The 18,615-nt window shown below is 47.7% G+C and overlaps 1 protein-coding gene across 2 annotated transcripts; it reads right to left on the bottom strand.

Moving 5' to 3' along the window:
- Positions 1-1,803: 1,803 nt before the first annotated feature.
- Positions 1,804-16,352, bottom strand: RMDN3 (regulator of microtubule dynamics 3). 2 transcript variants are annotated; one of them, XM_069484654.1, is made up of 13 exons: positions 15,978-16,031; positions 15,430-15,623; positions 14,094-14,286; positions 13,535-13,678; positions 9,369-9,660; positions 8,425-8,527; positions 5,422-5,482; positions 3,806-3,881; positions 3,558-3,635; positions 3,251-3,349; positions 2,953-3,006; positions 2,734-2,814; positions 1,804-2,485 (listed from the first exon to the last, which is right to left on the bottom strand). In XM_069484654.1, the coding sequence occupies exons 2-13, from the start codon at positions 15,614-15,616 to the stop codon at positions 2,432-2,434; spliced, it is 1,422 nt and encodes a 473-aa protein (XP_069340755.1). In that variant the 5' UTR covers positions 15,617-15,623; positions 15,978-16,031; the 3' UTR covers positions 1,804-2,431. The 2 variants fall into 2 exon arrangements, 1 of the variants encoding a protein (XP_069340755.1); XR_011235186.1 differs by lacking the exons at positions 1,804-2,485; positions 2,734-2,814; positions 2,953-3,006; positions 3,251-3,349; positions 3,558-3,635 and having other exon boundaries at positions 3,807-3,881; positions 8,425-8,606; positions 15,978-16,352.
- Positions 16,353-18,615: the final 2,263 nt, after the last annotated feature.

Below are 18,615 nucleotides of genomic sequence, written 5' to 3'. Positions count from 1 at the left end.
AGTGTTCCTAGAGACAAATAAGCTTTATTTTTTACTTATTTGAGACAGAGTCTCACTCCGTTGCCCTGAGCAGTGTGCCATGGCATCAGCCTAGCTCACAGCAACCTCAAACTCCTGGGCTAAAGTGATCCTCCTGCCTCAGCCTCCCGAGTAGCTGGGACTACAGGCACGCACTACCATGCCCGGCTAATTTTTATATTTTTAGTAGCGACAGGGTCTCACTCTTGCTCAGGCTGGTCTCGAACTCCTGAGCTCAAGCAATCCTGCCTTGGCCTCCCAAAGTGCTAGGATTATAGGCGTGAGTCACTGCGCCCAGCTGACAAACAACCTTTTTTTTTTTTTTTTTTTTTTTTTTTTTTTTTTTTGTTGAGACAGAGTCTCACTTTGTTGCCCAGGCTAGAGTGAGTGCCGTGGCGTCAGCTTAGCTCATAGCAACCTCAAACTCCTGGGCTTAAGCGATCCTACTGCCTCAGCCTCCCGAGTAGCTGGGACTACAGGCATGCGCCACTATGCCCGGCTAATTTTTTCTATATAGATTTTTAGGTGTCCATATAATGTCTTTCTATTTTTAGTAGAGACGGGGTCTCGCTCAGGCTGGTCTCGAACTCCTGACCTTGAGCAATCCACCCGCCTCGGCCTCCCAGAGTGCTAGGATTACAGGCGTGAGCCACCGCGCCCGGCCCTGACAAACAACCTTTAAACCCTTTTATTCACATCTTAATCTTTTGGTGGCAGGTCCCTCACCCAAGCTGGCTAGAAAGAAAAACTGCTGCAGCCTTGCTTGAAAACTCTCAGCACCACTGTGGAGGACGCCCTCCAGAGCTTCCTAAAGGTATCAAGGAAGGGAGGGATGGATGGCAGCCCACAAGTAACCTTTTCTTCCTGAGGACGTTATTGGAAATCTTAAGGGGAGGAAGCAATTTGTGTTTGCCTGTTCTGTAGGGAAAAGCAGAATCACCTGCAATTTATCAAAAATATAGATTCCCAGGCCCACTGAATCTGGGTTTTAGATCACAAAAACTATTTTATCCCCAGAATTAAGTTTAGGTGGTCCCCTCTTTGTTTTCATATGACAAAACCAGCCTGGGATGGTATAAAGCCAGTGACAGATATGGGAGTTAAAGGTTGGCTCTTATAGGACCATAAGATTGGGACACTATTATATAAGGTATTTAAGAGACTTTGACCTAGAACTCAGTTTTTCTTCTAGGTGGAATTATGGTTTGTGCTGTTGGCCTTGCTTAGTTGAAATGGGCGTGTTTTTTTTTTTTTTTTTTTTTTTTTTTGAGACAGAGTCTCGCTCTGTTGTCCTGGCTAGAGTGCCGTGGCGTCAGCCTAGCTCACAGCAACTTCAAACTCCTGGGCTTAAGCAATCCTTCTGTCTCAGCCTCCCGAGTAGCTGGGACTACAGGCATGTGCCACCATGCCCGGCTAATTTTTTCTATATATATTTTTAGCTGTCTATATAATTTCTTTCTATTTTTAGTAGAGATGGGGTCTCGCTCTTACTCAGGCTGGTCTCGAACTCCTGAGCTCAAACGATCCGCCCACCTCGGCCTCCCAGAGTGCTAGGATTACAGGCGTGAGCCACCGCGCCCGGCCCGAAATGGGCGTTATTAAAAATAAGCTCTCTGCCTGTATTTTACATGTAACTAACCAAAGAGCTTATTCTAAACTAAGTATTTAGTGCCCTTTTTTTCCTACCTGTGTGCAATAGCCTCTGTAGCAGGAAACAAGTATGGAGGTGTCGAGCAAGAATAAAGAGCTGATAACTGAAATAGAGAAAGGAGAATATAATCACTTCCAATCAAATTTTATTTCAAGTTTGTACCAAAATATATTCCAGGCAACTCTTCAGATCATTGTTTTACAGTTTCATAAACCCTATGCCACTGCTGTCATTTCAAGAGCTTCCAGGACACGAAGTCAAGTTGTCCAGCCCAGAAATACAGGTAGAATCCACATGATAGGTGATAAGGCAGCAATATCCGTGGGCTGTTCTGACCTCTCCTCTTACCCTGTAAGTAGTGATCTTAGGACTGTGTATACATAGGTGTTGAGTATTAGTGAAAAAGATTAGAGTGACAAGTTCTATGCTTTGGTCCTGTAGTGTTTTGAAGTCCATCCACTTCACCAGCACAGTGCTGCTACTTCATCCTCTCAGCTCTGGCAGCCTTCAGGGCTCCACCATTCTTAGCCCTAGGGCAGGTGCTAGACTAGTCTTGATTTTTCAAAAATTCACATAAGGGGGAGAGCAGGCAAGTACTTCCCCAATTTTAGATTAGGTAAGAGATTAGAATAAATTAACTGATTGACAAAAGACAAGAAGTTGGGGAATCCTAAACCAGATGATCTTAGTAGAGTCTAAGGAAGAAAGCCTTGATTTTTTTCCCCCTTAAGAAGTGGTGTCATGAAGGCCATTGAAATTTGATTATTCTCCTAAAATCACTTCTAATTCTTCCAGGTCCTTCTGGAAAGCCGAATCCTAGGGATAGAAAGAGAACAAATCCAGGACTCAAAATTTTTCCCAAACCCACTGGAACCAGAGAAGAGGGGCCCTTTGCTTTCTTCCTGAGCTGTTACCATCTCTCTTTTCTCAGGATAGCTTGGAGCCTTTACCCTAGCCTAGAAGGGCATCTGTGCAAAGGAAAGGGGTAGACTCTTTCCTAAAAAGGTGACATGATGACTCAATGATGGAACCTAGTATTTAAAAAGCTCTTATAGACGTATTACCTCCTTAGTGACATCTGGCAGTTCCAGGGCCAACTTCATCCACCTTCTAGCTTCAGAGTTATTCTCTAGTTCTCTGTAACACTGAGAAGAGACAACAGTGAAAACCTGGGAGAAATATCAGAAACTAGAAGGGCGTGAGTAGGTGTGCTTTCAGGACTTCCAGAAATACTGTCAACATAAACATCTTCATTTTTAAGTAGACAGGTGAGTTGAATTTACCTTGGAAATATATATCCTTCCTGCTTTGGAAAATCCTGGCTGTAGTTCTTCAGCCTAGAGAAGAAAAGATATTTCAGTAAGAAGTTTCCAAATTCAAGTTGGGCTGAAGTTTATTAGAGATTTCCAGTCTCCACCCTGATGAGTGATTGGGTCCAGGAAATAAGTTCTGCAGGTGATTCTGATTTTCCCACAAAACAGGTAAACACAAAATTGCCCCCTACGAGAAACCTCTCCCCTTAGGAGCCCTAATAACGTCTTTAGGAAAACGGCTGCCAGCCATCCCTCCCTTCCCCGGTACCTTTAGGAAGCTCTGGAGGGCGTCCTCCACAGTGGCGCTGAGAGGGTTTTCTAGCAAGGCTGCAGCAGTTTTTTTTTCTAGCCAGCTCAAGTGAGAGACCTGCCACCAAAAGATCAAAAGGTTTTAAAGGTTATCTTTAGGAACACTGAATATTCTGTACTAAAAATAAACAGAGTCAAACAGGGCTGAGTCCAACCACCAAGGTGAGTATTCAAAGGAAATGGAACCTGAGCCAGACCAGGCTAAGGATGCTGTTCTTCCTGCAAGAACATCAATGTCATAGGACAAAATCTTAGAATAAGCTCACCTGGTAGCACCACCTGCCAAGAAGAAAGTGAGCCATAGGGTTTTCTGGCTGGAGAGCAATGGCTTTGTCCACGTGTTCCTAAGGGGAAAATGTAAATATAAACTCGTATCAGACACAAGAATTGCTAAAGGGAAGAGACACAAGAATTGCTAAAGGGAAGAAAGGCACATAGGCCTCTGCAAAGCAAGCTGGAAAAGCAGGAAATCTGGAATAGGGCCAGCACGAGGGAAGGCAGAACCCGTCCTCACCTTGAAGCTAAAGCCACTCTGGATGCGCCTCTGGATGCCCTCATGCTCAGCCAGCTGACCACAAAGCACTGCATACCTAAGGGGGAAGCAGCAGCAAGCTCAGGGACAAGGGACAAGTACCATCACTGCAAGGAACGGACGTCCCACCCACAGGCTAGTCGCACTGTCCCCTGCCCCTCCCACCAGAGCTGAAAATAAAGTTTTCATCTGTGTAATTCTCTCTCCACTGACCTGTGGCCCCAATTAGTATTCTTTAACACACAGGCTTACAATTCTCCAGTGTGTTCTGGGCACAAAAAGGCTGGGTTCTTCACAGTAACTCTCCCCCTTACACTTAATATTTAGGCAAGGTCTCAGTCCAAGTCTCCAAATCTCCCCTTTCTCATGAAGAATATAGCCACAGGTGTCATAAAAACTTGAAAAAGCATCAAATAATGATCAGTATCAAAGTATAAGAGAACTGAGTACATTGTGTGCCAAGTTCCAATGATACATCTGTATACTCCCAAGGTCAGTAAGTCCCTCTTTTAGTGTCTACTTAGGAGACAAAAAGCAATGTCTTACTTAGTACAGTCAAATTGGGAGGGGATACTCTAGGAATTTCTAATGATAACTTTGGAGCAACAGAACCAAAGGAAGACACACCTATCCCCTCTACATCCTCGCCACCCGCCAACCCCAACAAACCACCCAGCTTCCCATCTTCTGTCTTCAAAAACAAGGTCTTACTATCCCTACTGCCCAGCACCATTCCTAGAAGTACAGTTGACATTAGATGAGTGTCTAACCAGGCCCAAGTTGCTTTTTCAGATATTTGCTAAATATCTGGGGTATATTTGTATCAGATACTTGCAGAGGCTCATTTCCATGTTTAATCCAAACAGCTGTTCCTTAGGAATAGCCAAGAAAGTGTGAGGCCAATTTCCATCTTTGGGAGTCCAGGGAAGCGGTGACCCCCAAGAAAGGGTTACTACAAAGTTTTAGCAACAGATGGAAAAATACAGCCTCTCACATAGCTCACAATCTGTGGGTGGAGATATGGAAGGAACATTTTCACTAAAACTCTGAGATGCTGGAACCAGGCCCCCAGGGTGTGAGTTGGCCCTGACCCATACAAGTTGGCTGAAATTTACCTGACATGAGACCACAAAAAGGCCTGATAGTTTTCTTTATAAGCTAATAAATTGACCACTGAACTCCCTGGGGGTGAGTTCACGTCCACTTCCTCATGCGAACCAAGCAAAGAAGCCAAAGCCCACCACCAGCCAGAGATCACAGCTAGTGGAAAGAAGAGCTGATACAAGAGCTGCAATTATCCCAGCCTCCGTGAGGAGCCAAGAATTCACAAGTTTTGTAGCTGGGATAACTTAAAAGGCTACTCATCTCTCCAAGCCCCGTCAGAAAAAAGCTCGTAGTTGCCCTTGCCTCACACCCAAGGCACCTCCCAAAGAAAACTTGGCCAACTGGCTGCGGGGAGAGTAAGGCCTGTGGAAACAAGCCTGAGCTCCCTCTCCTGGTTCCTTTGGCAAATGCCTCTGTGGCCAGAGCAGAGCAAAGGGCTTTCCTCTACTCTGGCCCTTGCTGGCTCTTCCCAGAACCCTGCGGCGTGTTATTACCACTGGTGACATTCAGCACTCTCGTCCCCCTTCTCCAGAGCAGCCTCTGCTTCTTCTTTTCCTGTAAGACAAAGGTAGATCCAGAGTTGAGGGCTCCCATGCACAATGCCCAGGAAGAGCTGCGGGAAGAATGACTGCTCTGCCTCTCACCAATCCCTGCCCAACTTGGACTCGTTCGGGAATAGTTGTGAACTGGCACAGAATGAAAGGCCACATACAGCTTCTGATGACTTCTGCTTCGCCTCAGGCTCCCCATCTGTGTCATCAGCAGCCCCAGGTACCTTCCTTTTATAATACTCACCTGATATGCTTGAAGCCAGTTTCAGCATTTTAAATATAAAAGGACCCGACAACAATAAAAAACTCCCCAAGGGACTTTACTTTGGAGGGTTTTTGATCTGAGGTCTATGGACAGGCTTCAGGACGTCCATGAATCTCAAATTGTGTAAAATTTTAGGTATATGTGCATTTTACTGGAGAGAGGGTTTACAGCTTTGACGAAGTTCTCAGGAAGGATCAATGATCCAAGAGTGATAATCACAGCTTTAGGCCAAAACTCCTTCACAAGAGCCAAATGGACTGAGGTCTGACCAGAGGTGACTTTTTCTTAGTCTTCCAACAAAGAAATCAAAGTCCAAACACAGGAAATTATGACAAAGGTCATCCCTTAGAATATCAAGGAGACTGGAACCTACAGACTATAAGATGAGGACCGTGATGCCTGTGCACTGGAGAAAAGAACACACTGCGAAATGGGACTTCTTTGATTAAAATGGAGAGGGCTTGGGAGGGAACATGGAGAAAACGGAACAAAGATAATGTGTTATGGTGGTAGGCCGGCTAATCCGAAATGCCTCATTTGAGTGATAATTACGGTATTAACATTTAGATGACAAATACGTTTTTAAGACAACTGATGCTGTGACAGACTCCACATGCCCCTTTCCCAACAGCAGGACCATATGGCCCCACCAATATGGGACACTACCACTTAGGGCAGTTCTCTCTGCCCCCTTCAAAGCACTGTCGCATTAGAAAAGTAACAGAAAAGTATGAGACAATCCGTTCCTGCCAAGCTAGACAGACAGTGGGGTAGATTAAGATACTGCCTGGGATCCCAAAGAATGTCTGCCTCCAGTTTTTAGAGAAAGACAAAATGAACTTTAGACCCAGCAAGGATGGTGGTTTTTTTGGTTGGTTGGTTGGTTGGTTTTGAGATAGGGTCTCACTCTGTCTTCCAGGCTAGAGTGCCGTGGCATCATCGTAGCTCACTGCAACCTCAAACTCCTGGGCTCAGGCAAAACTCTTGCCTCAGCTTCCCGAGTAGCTGGACTACAGGCACATGTCACCACAACCAGCTAATTTTTCCATTTTTTGTAGAGATGGGGTCTCACTTGCTCAGGCTGGTCTCAAACTCTTAGCCTCTCAGAGTGGCAGGATTACCGGTGTGAGCCACCACACCCGGCCCAAGGACAGTTCTCTAAAGGCTACAATCCCAGAGCAGGACCTTCAAAGACACTCCAAAGTCATCTGACCTCCAGCAGGTCAGATGTGCTAAAGGGTGCTAAGCTCAGGAAGCCAGACCAAACAGTCACTGAGTGTGGCTGCTCCTCTAACCACTGCCCCCACCTCTACCTTCAGGGTTCATGTTGCAAGCACTAATAAGATGATCAATGATCAGAAGGAAAGGAAAGGTTGTTGTTGACACTAAGGGTCCAAAAATCAGCCCAAAAGCTGATCAGAATCCTCACCTGAAATTTAGGAGGGAAAGCAGAATGTTTTGAGACGAAGGTCTCAAAAAGGTCTATGTTGTCCAAGCTGGTCTTGAACTCCTGACCTCAAGTGATCCTCCCACCTCAGCCTCCCAAAGTGCTGGCATTACAGGAGTGAGCCACTGCTCCTGGCCTGAATCGACTGTAGATAATTCACTGAACCACAGACCTGGAATCCCATTGAAGGTGCCTGACTCAGTGTGTGGCTAGGCAGGACACATCAGTCTCTTTTTAAAGTCCTAGAGGATTCTCTGATCTCAAGACAGACAAGGCCAAACCCTGAGCCTTGACACAGGCCAGGTGCACCCTACCTTCCAGAGTAGACTTTGCCAACAGACTTGCCAAGCAGATCCCAGGCACTTCTAAGCTAGCAGTAATCTCCCAAACTGTTCTCCTAAGTGCTCATCATACATACTCCACTCACTGTTCTTAGAACACCTGCCCCACAGGCTCCATAAAGGAAACCAGATTCCTAAATAGCAGCAAAAAACCTCAGGTTAAGAAAGGAGGCTTTAGCTCCCTCTTTGTGGTTGGGGAACAAGAACAAAGAATGATGCTAATACGACACAATTACTTCTAAAAACATATGCATCCCCCTAGCACTCTGGGAGGCCAAGGCGGGAGGATCGCTCAAGGTCAGGAGTTCGAGACCAGCCTGAGCAAGAGCAAGACCCCATCTCTACTGAAAAATAGAAAGAAATTAGCTGGACGACTAAAAATATATACAAAAAATTAGCCGGGCATGGTGGCACATGCCTGTAGTCCCAGCTACTTGGGAGGCTGAGGCAGAAGGATTGCTGGAGCCCAGGAGTTTGAGGTTGCTGTGAGCTAGGCTGATGCCACGGCACTCTAGCCCGGGCAACAGAGCGAGACTGTCTCAAAAAAAAAAAAAAAAAAAAAGGAATTCTTACAACTGAATTAAAAAAAAAAAAAATTACGCATCCCAGCCTCAGTTCTTTAAATAAATAAATAAATAAATAAAAACATGCACCTGTGTTATACACCATGCTGTGCAGATGAGCAAAGATTGTGATCTTTTTTTCCTCAAGGAAGACAAAAGATTATCTTCCTTGAGAGGTGGAAGCAAAGGTCCTTGGGAGCCAGAGGTGGTCCCTACTGAGTAGCTGAGCCACAAGAGCCCTGACATCTTGGTGGTTCCCTCAGGCAGATGGGCCAGCTCCACCCCGAGAATCAGTCGGTCACCGTCCTACCAGGAACTGTCAGCACTTACCATTTAGGGCATATGACTTCTTCTCGCTCACCTCCTCAGTGAGCTCACACATGTCACTGTAAGCCCGGGCCAGGCGCCAGAGAAAGTCTTGCCGGCTTCCATACTGCAGACCAAACAGAAAGGGGTAAGTCCTCTTTTCCCTCAGCCATGGAGAATGGGGGCCCTGGCCTTCCCCCAACACACTAGGTTCATATTTCCAAGCTAGCATGTTACAGGCATTGACACTGGGCCAGCCCCTTTGCACAGCTTTCCCCTGCCCACCGCTTCCCACGTGCAGTTAACTGATGACACGTTATCTCTAGCAATAGCTTGCACAATTGCAGCTTGAAGGCATAGCTGGCCTAATTCTGCCAGAAGGAAAAGTCAACTCCAAGAAGATGTCATGAGGCACAGCAAGAAAGAGCCGCTGACACATGAAAAAAATGTGAACTTGCCCAAGAAAAGGGAAAATCCTAACTTTTGAGGGGGCACTTATACCTGAGTGAACATAAATTTTGTCAGTGAACCTGAGAAGGGAACTGCGGTTGAGTGACCGACACAGTCATCACTTGCAACAGAAACTTCCAAGTGAGACAGGCAGCTTGGGCTCTGCCTCAAGGGAAACAAAAAAAAGGAAAACAACCCCATTCCAGTTCTTTGCATATTTCCCCCTACAAGTGAGAGGCGGAGCTCTTTTTTGCAGTAACTCTTGAAGAGGCAGAGACCGCACTCCTCCTCCCCAGAAGGGAAGCAGCTCTGGGGCAAGCAGTTCACTGCTCCCCGGATCCACGCCGGGCCTCCTTGGAAGACGATGTGCAACCTGCTGGCCAGAGGCAGAACCAGCCATCTCACCCCCACTTTCCTTCCCGCGTCACCGTGCAGGGTCAGCAACCACCTGGACCTTCCTTCATTCCCTGGGGGTCAGGAGCCGAGGGAGGGAGGGAAGCAGGCAGCTGGAGCCTCACCGCCAGCTTGTTGTTGAGCAGCAGCTGGAAGCCCTCCCGTTTGCCCTGCTCATCGCCCCGGTGCAGCTCGTCCGCCTGCTGCAGGAGGGGCAGCACATCCTCCAGGCCCAGGGAACCTCCAGCCTCCAGAGCACTGGGCACCAGACCCGATGCTGCCTCCACCTCCACCTCCAGGTCCAGAGAATCCTTTCTCCCCATCTTCACGGTCTCGCAGCTCACTTCATCTTCCGCGTCCTCACTCTCCTTGTCAGAGTCTCGCTCGTAGTCAGACTCGGCATTGGCTGTTGTATAACTGGCAAAGAAATGTGACAGGGTCAATGGAGGGGATTATTCAGCTCTGAGCCTCAAGGGCCTATCCCCTAGCCCCAAAGAGGGACTCTATGTGGCACTGTCCTTCAAAGTACCAAATAACAGTCATTTCTACATCTTAAGGGTAGAAATTCGTCTCCAAGGGAAAGCTTCCTAAGGGAACTATGGGTTGGGAAAATGATCCGGGAGGGAAAAAGTAGTCAACCAGTTGGAGCCCTGTGGCAGTCAGGGCCAATATGAGAACCCCCTTGTTTAGCCACCACCAAATCTACCAGAAAACAGAAAAAAAGAAAAAGCCAAGAAAGTTATGTACGAAATGCTGCCAGTAGATCTCTTAGGGCAGATGAATTAAGGGTAATTTTTCTTCTAAATTTTAATAGTGTATGATTGCTTTAGTAAGCATATATTCTTTTTATAAGTAAAAATGTTTAAGATAAAAACCTTAAGATGTAGGTGGAGCTGAGCTCCTGAGCTAGACTGATTACTAGCATACGCATTTGTCAATTCCTGTTTTATCAGCCAAGGATACCTGCCAGAACCAACATGCATGGATGCCAGCCTCTGGGGCCACGGGCAACCACACATACGCACATTTTCTTTCTCAAACTTGTGTCTCTGACCCAAGTCAATAACCAAACCTAAACCACAACAGGAGTAGCCCTTGGGAACCTTGGGGGTGTGGAGGGAGGTAGTATGGGCACTTTGCAGCTGGAAGCAGGAGAGGAAGAAAATGCAGACAGACCCCTTGGGAAGGTATTTCTGGGCTCCTAGAAGCCCCAACCCTGATGCAGCCACTGAAGAGGAAGCCGAGTTTCTCTTGGATCTTGATGCCATCAGCTACTTCCCTAACTGCCAACTGAATCATACAGTAACTGAGCAAGGGAGAAGGTAGGACTTCCAGCAGCCAGGAGCAGACACCAGAGAGCTCTCTAGGCTGAGGGAGGGAAAAGCAGGGTCTGTCAGAGCCAGAAGGTCCTGAAACATAGAGAATAGCTTAGGATCATTTAGTGATAAGCCTTCCTCTATCCTGAAATAAAAGATAAGAGCAGGTGCCCTATGGCGGGAGCAAAACAGAACCAAAGGAGAGATGAGGGAAACGCCTACAAACAAAGTCAATACGAGACAGCCTAAAGTTGGGGTGAATGTCGCAGGCAAAAGTGCCATCTTTCTCTTCCAGAAAACCAGAGACAACAAGCGGGGGCAGGCTCTGGAAGGTGGTACCAAGTGAGCACCCACACCTGGGGCCCAATCCACGCTGATTGAGTCCTTATAGAGGAGCTTCAAGTCACATCTAAAAAAGAGACCCCAGGAACATCTACTACAAGAAGGTATTGTAAGGTATTTAAAACCTTCCTGGCTGGGCGTGATGGCTCATGCATGTAATCACAGCACTACGGGAGGCCTCGGTAGGAGGGTTGCTTGAGACCAGCCTGAGCAACATAGTGAGACCTCCTAGCTACAAAACAAATCAGCTGGGTGCAGTGGCGCATGCCTGTAGTCCTGGCTACTCTTGAGGCTGAGGCCAGAGGATCACCTGAGCCCAAGAGTTCGAGGCTGCAGTAAGCTATGATTGCACCACTGCACTCCAGGCTCCAGAGCAAGATCTTGTCTCAGGGGGAAAGGAAAAAAAACTTCCTAACCTCACTTTTTTTTGTTTTGTTTTTTGGAGACAGGGTCTTGCTCTGTTGCCTGGGCTCAGATCATAAGAGCAATGGCGTCATTGCAGCTCACAGCAACCTTAAACTCCAGAGCTCAAGCAATCCTCCTGCTTCAGCCTCCCAAGTAGCTGGGACTACAGGTGCATGACACCACCACACCCAGCTAATTTTTCTATTTTTTGTAGAGATGGTCTCTCACTATGTTCCTCAAGCTGGTCTTGAACTCCTCACCTCAAGCAATCCTCCTGCCTCAGCCTCCCAAAGTACTAGGATTACAGGCGTGAGCCACTGCACCGAGTCTCACCTTGTTTTTTTAAGAGGTTATCTAAGTATCTTCCCCTCTTACAATTTGCATTAAAAACTAGAAATTAAAGAGACAAAGAAAAGTCACATCAGATTTCACAACCAAACTGGGTAGTGATGAGCAAGACCACACGGGCAACCGAAAGAAACTCCCAAGTGAACCTGTCCCAAATGAGAAAATCAAACCAGAGTCTACTCTGCCCAGCCAGGCCCAAAGGCAAAATGGGTAAACAGTTTATCTAGCATGGAAAGCTTGAGTCTCCTCATCTCCCTCTGCTAGAAGAGGGGGAGACCCTATTTGCTGCTGGGTTGAGCGCTGCCTCAGCCGATGAGTTCCAAACAGGAGTCTCTGTGCCTTCGGCACTCCCAGGGAGGGACCTCTGCTCTTTTCCCCACTAGAGCACTGGCATCAGCACAGTCTCCCCTGGGCCCTGAGCCAGGAGAGTCCTACAATGCTGCCATCCCTCTGGGTCCTAAAGGCTGGAGCTCACAGAGCCAAGGAGATGCAGAGGTCAGGAGGGCCCTGCTACCACCTACAGAGTGAGAGCTGGCCGAGCCCTTTGAGGCAGGAAGGCTCTGGCGAGGCTGGCACAAGGAGGACTTTAATCGTACCTCAGCCTCACTTCAAGGAGCTCTGCCTCACCAGTCTGAAAACCCAACACCTGGCATCAGCCCCATGGACTTCTGGGGTCTCAGGAGAGATTAAAATCATGTGCCAGCGTTACTGCATTTACGCATTGTCACACCTTCTGCCTCCCAGACTAGCCACCCAGCCCCTGGAGAAAACCACCCTTCTGTGGCCCTTTCGTTTAACATACCCTGAGGCTTTTGCAATCTGCCAGGGGCAAGTGGGGACCTCTGAAAAGGCCCTTTGGACCTGTGCACTCAGAAGGAACACACTGTTCCCACCGTGAGCTGGAGAACCCAGGCTCCCTCTGAGCAAGGAGGCCCACTTATCCTCCTGTTCCACAGTCGGTAATCAAGGACGCAGTTACACACGCATCCCCTCTTAAGCTTCTTTCAACTCTGCCTAAGCCCAGTAGAGGGGCTGCGTGTCAACCATTCCAAGGCGACCAGGCATATGGGCTTCGGCCCTAAGAGGCTGTCAGTGGGTGGGGAGACAAATGCCCAAGAAGGAGTGACGAGGAAGATGGTGCAGGCAGTCCCTCTTAGCCGGGCTCCCTGGGAAGGTTTGCTGGAGGAGCTAGTGTTTTAAGACAAATTGGGTTCTGACAGGAACTCAACCTGTGTTTGGTACAGTGCCCAGCAAACAAGCCCACAGACAGGCACAATCATTCTGCCTCTGCCACACTCGGTCAATCTCCTAGGAGCTCAAAGTTATTTTATTTTATTTAGAAGAAAGTGGGAAGATAGTCTTCAGTCAAACAGAGCAGCCCCTGCCTTGCTTTCCTTGCCCCAAGGCCCGCCCACCACATGTTCAAAGCCATTTCAGAGTTTGTGCACTTCTCCCAGAATTCCCCTTCAATCAATATGGCACTGACCATGGCAAAAAGAATCGTTCGCCATGGCTGCTGCCCTACCTAGCAGCCAGCTAAACCAGAGTGTTGCACCACTACTGGCTTTCACAGGCCACAGGATCAGTCACGGGGCTGAACCTGCTGCAGCTATAATTAAGAAGAGCCTAGCTGGGTGTGGTGGCATGTACCTGTAGTCCCAGCTACTCGGGAGGCTGAATCGGGAGAACCAACTGAGCCCAGTTCAAGGTTACAGTTGGGGTTTTTTTGGTTTCAAATGTTCTGTATTTATTTATTTATACCTTACCTTGTTCCAAAAATTATTTACAGCAGCTTGGTTTGAATTTTCCATGGATAAATAATACTTTTCCAAAACACAACCTGGCTGCAGCCACAGCTGCCTCCAGGAGAGACAACTCACCCCCCTTCGCTCTCAGCATCTGTGAATGTGGCTCCCGAGGTGGCCGTGAAGTAGACAGAGCTGGAGCCAGTGGAGTCGCTCCTCTCCCGGGCAAACGGGAACCTTCGCCGCCGAGCTACTCTTTGGTTCTCTTCCATGTGGGATCTGGAAAGCAGGCCCCATTCCAGAGGGTACCATTAGGCTCCATCCAGCCTGTCTTTCCCCTTACTCTGGGGGAGCTTCTTACTTGGCCCTTCATTAAAGGGCCAAGAGCAGAGAAAATCCCGGGTCTCAGACGATAAGAAGAGCAGCTCCCTAAGCCCAGACTACCTAGGCGCAGACTAGATTAGGCAGAACAAAGTTTCAGCTGCTACAGACCATGGGCCCAGAAGCAGCAAGGAGCTTACACAAGGTCAGGTACCAAACGTACAGCTTCCCCCCAAGTTAGGTTTGAAGCTATAAAACTGGTTTCTTTGAGACTGACATCATAGGCCAGAACACATTTCAGCTGAAAAAGCTGTAAGGGCAGGGAAAAGTTGAGGATGGGGGGCCATGCAGGAGAGAAGGCTGCATTACTCACCGGACCTCCCCAACAATCTCCCCAGCAAGCCCTTGCAGGCTACTCCTCAGCTCTTCCACTTCCCGCCGCAGTGCCACGAGACTGGTCAGCACAAAGTCCAGGCGGTCCAGCACCTTCTCCTGCCCTTCCTGTGGAAGGCTGGGCAGCACCGCAGCATCTCCAGCCTCACCTGGGACGGCCCGCAACAGCATCACTGAGGGAAGGGGAACAGGAGACAGTGACACCCACGGGATATGAGGAGGAAAAGATCTTGCGCCTAGAATTCAAGAACGCTTGCTTCTCAGTGGAGTTCAATTTACAGAGAAGACCCTTGAGGCTCAGATAGCATATGTTCACAGCTAAGTCATGGTAACAAGCTCCAAGTAACTATCCAGAAAAATGTTCAAGAATGTAGAGTAGGAAAGATCCCTGGGCATGTGGCCACTTTCTCTCAACCTCAGGAGAAGAAATACTGCTAAGAAATTACAAACAAATTAACAAAACACAAGAAAAGGGAAGGAATGACAAGCATACCTGCAATACTAGGTTACCACCAGGTTATAAAATGCTGACAAATCAGTTGCAATCTAAGGTGATAACTATTTGAAAACTCTTCCAAACTTTTCCGAACCATCTAACATTGGTAATCAGGGAAAACACTCATTTCCAATTAACATGGGGGTGAGATAATCTAATCAGACACAGATGAGAGGAGTAGTTTGAATCAGCCCTAAATGCTTTGCTCAAACGCATTCACCTGAAAGTTTTGCAAAACTGAAAGTACTACCCATTTCAGCTGTGGCTGGCTTCCAGTCACACTGAGCTTCAGCTGAAGTATTCTCCCAGCCCCATACTGTGGAAAGCCTACTGGGCCAGGTGCCCAGGCCCAACCTTGCCACTTACTCTGTGACAATCTCAGGAAAGTTACACAATCTTTTTGAATCTCAGTTTCCTCATAAGAAGGATAATAAAACTTGGATTAAATAGTCTCCAAGTTCCTTCAAGTTCTAATTCACATGTAAACCTCATGACTTTTAATCCTTGCAAGATTATTATTCTTTTGGTCTTCCTTTGGATATTTTCCTCTATTTATTATACACCTCACCCAAGACTAAGGAAGTGCCTTTAATACAGATATAGCACTACTGTAGCCAGAACTAAAAGTGAAAGCTAAATAGTCTTCACAATTTCCTCGAAATATAGGGAAAGAGTGCAGAAAACGAAGACTTCCTTTCCAATAAGTTTTCCGAAAAAGTGAAGCCCTCAGGCACCCCCTCCCACAGGATCTACCAAAAGCAGTCCGGACCCCAGACCCATTAGTGGGCAGTGACCGCGGATTGAGGAGATGGACTCCTACCCTGGCGTCCGGGCTCTGAAGTCTGCGTGTAGTCCAGGGAGTTGGGCAAGCTCTGGCTCCGACCATGGCGCTGGGTCCGTTTCCATCGCTGGCTGTAAAGGACGCACAGGAATCCAAGGCCGGCGGCGGTGCCTAGCAGCAGTCCCAGACCCGCACGGGCACCGCCCAGGACCCCCAGTCTAGACATGCTGAACCTGTAGCCCGCGTAAGCCACCGCGGGTGAGCGGGGGGAGATTCATGAGCGTGGTAAACTCACCCCGCAAGGCCGAACCCTGCCTAGACCCTGACTACGCTCACCCCAATCTGGACCCTAGGGATTCCTCCAGCCCCCTGGGCCTGACTACCTCGTCTCTCACCCAGCCTGGACGTAGCCTCTCCTCCAGCACACTCCCGACCCGGTTCACTGAGTCCAGCTTCTGAGCCTTCAGCCCCCACCTCAGCCTCACCACACTGCAGACAACAAACCCGCCACCCTCCTGCAAACTCCTGGCCTCCTCCGTGTCCCCGAAGGCGCTCTGGCCTGGCAAGAGAGCAACCCAGATCCTTACCCGGCCGCCAGCCACCATGGCAGCAGACGCCGCAGCCTGTCAATAACCGTGACGTCAGTCAGACGGCGCCGCGGGCTCCGCGCACCGCAGGAAGGCGCGGTGAGATGACCACACAGGCTCCGCCTCCCGCCCCTGCTGTCCTCGCGGGGCGGGGCCGCGGGCGCGCCAGAGGGGCGGAGCCAGTAGGGAGCGGGAAAGGGGAACCGGGAAGACAGGAGAAGGGAGGGAAAAAGGCAGGAAAGCTGGTAGGTTTCTTGGGGCGGACATTCGAGCTGTAACCCCCACCTCTCAGGTCTGGACAGCTGAGATTCCATTTCCCTCCAGCCACACCAGCTTACTTGCTGCTCCCGGAATAGGCTCAGCGTACTCAGCTTTCTGCTTTCACTTGACCCCTTCTCTACCAGGAAAACCACCTTTCCTTGACACTGTCATGGCTCAGACTTATTTCATTTCGGCTTAATTTAATCGTTTACAGATGTTTTACTAAAACCATGTACTAAGCCCCAACAATAGCGCCTTTGAAAATAGCTCCAAGATCGAATGAGAACATAAATTATTGCTTATCCACAAGAGGTCCCACGATTCCCCAGGGCCAGCATCTGCCAGATGACACTTAAATTATAGCTGCACACCCAGCACTAAAAAATCTTAAACCTAACTTTCTCGTTTTTACATTAACCAGGGACAGGTTAATATAAACTTTTTCTATTCCAGAATGGATAGAATCTTTGAAATTTATTTATCTGATGATAACGTTTTTAACATTTGATTGAGAACCATTTCAGGTTTTAATTTGTTTTGAGTCTGTGTTGATCAGTTTTTCTGTGTCCACTAGTGACCCATAGATTCTTTTATAATTTCATTTTACTGTTGTGATTTTGTGCAAATTCTTGTATTTCTGGAAACCAAAGAGACCATGATTTTACGAACTATGATTCTAATTTTATTGTCAGGTTTTTTTTTGGTTTTTTTTTTTTTTTGAGTCAGGGTCTCACTCTGTTGCCCAGGCTGGAGTACAGTGGCATCATCTTAGCTCACTACAACCTCAAACTCCTGGGCTCAGCGATGCTCCTTCCTCGGCCTCCCAAGTGGCTGGGACTACAGGTGGACACCACCGCACCCAGATAATTTTTAAAATTTTTTGTAGAAATGGTATCTCATTATGTTGCTCAGGCTGGTCTGGAACTCCTGGCCTCTAGTGATCGTCCTGCTTCGGCCTCTCGCAGAGCTGGGATTACAGGTGTGAGCCACTGCTTCTGGCCTAACATTTCTTAAGAGTTAAAATTTAGTTTAGTGACAGCTGAAATATCTAGGCCTATCCTCCCAAAACACTTGACTAGGTCTTATATTGATTTACCTTTTAACTGTGAGATATTTTACACATATAAGAATACATTTAATATATATGTGCATTGTAAAGAAGCACTGTAAGTGCATTGAGGTACCTACCACAGTACCAATACCTCCTATTCATTTTTTTTACTTTTTATTTTTATTTTTTATTTTTGGCGACCCAGATGAGACTCGAAACTCCTACTCTTTTTTATTTTTTTTTTTGAGACAGAGTCTCACTCTGTTGCTCAGGCTAGAGTGAGTGCCGTGGCGTCAGCCTAGCTCACAGCAACCTCAAACTCCTGAGCTCAAGCGATCCTCCTGCCTCAGCCTCCCGAGTAGCTGGGACTACAGGCATGTGCCACCATGCCCGGCTAATTTTTTCTATATATATTTTTAGCTGTCTATATAATTTCTTTCTATTTTTAGTAGAGATGGGGTCTCGCTCTTGCTCAGGCTGGTCTCGAACTCCTGAGCTCAAATGATCCGCCCACCTCGGCCTCCCAGAGTGCTAGGATTACAGGCGTGAGCCACCGCGCCCGGCCTCCTACTCATTTTTAAAGATTCAGTTCAATTAGTCCCTTTTGAGATACACTAAGGGATTAACTATGATTGTTTTGGTGGTGAGAAAAGAGTGTATTTAATATCTTTTTCCAGTATTTTTCTCACTTTTCTGTAATAAATATGCATCACTTGTGTAATAAAAAATATTAACTTTATTTTTGAGGAAATAAAAGCTCATTTCCTCTGAGAAACCTTCCCAGATCACCACCTTGGTGGAATTAATCTTTTTATCTTTTTTTGTTCCTGAGGCTGTTACCTCTATTGTACTTGGTTCTGTGATTATTTGCTTTCTAGTCTGTGTACCCCACCGCACTGCTCACTCTTCCAGGATGGGGTTAATCCCTGCTTCATCTCCATGTCCCCTGTGCCTAGCACAGCTCTCATGCAGAAACCATCCCTAAAAGGTGAATGGGGGAAGGAAGGAGAGAAGGAATGACTAACACCCAGGCCCTGCCACTTTGACCGTGCTTTCTCAGATGTGATGGAAAGCTCATTTGCAGAACAATTTCTCCTCTCTACCAGGGGAGGCAGCTCTGCTAGATAAACTGATTGTGGTGAGAGACTACGCCAGATGGACAGACTAAATGGGGGAATTCATTTCCCCCTGGATATTAAAGATGTTATCTGGCAGGCGTGTGGCTGCCAGGGCAATCAGCCGTGTGGTAGGTGGTTGTGGATGGAGCTCTTTATCTCATGCTGCATCTGCAGACAGTTTTGCAAATGCAATAAAACCCTGGCAGCC

The sequence above is a fragment of the Eulemur rufifrons genome, chromosome 2, assembly GCF_041146395.1.
Source record: "Eulemur rufifrons isolate Redbay chromosome 2, OSU_ERuf_1, whole genome shotgun sequence".
Taxonomy (NCBI): Eukaryota; Metazoa; Chordata; class Mammalia; order Primates; family Lemuridae; genus Eulemur; species Eulemur rufifrons.
The sequence above is the reverse complement of the archived record's forward strand: the minus strand, read 5'-3'. Positions and strand labels throughout refer to the sequence as shown.

Excerpts from the sequence above, each read along its gene's own strand:
- RMDN3 (XM_069484654.1), bottom strand. The coding sequence starts at position 15,616 with ATGTCTAGACTGGGGGTCCTGGGCGGTGCCCGTGCGGGTCTGGGACTG. Across the intron at positions 14,287-15,429 it reads TTCAGAGCCCGGACGCCAGG|TGATGCTGTTGCGGGCCGTC; the intron begins GTAGGAGTCCAT and ends CCCTTCCCTCAG. Across the intron at positions 3,882-5,421 it reads AGTGCTGAATGTCACCAGTG|GTATGCAGTGCTTTGTGGTC; the intron begins GTAATAACACGC and ends CTTCCCCCTTAG.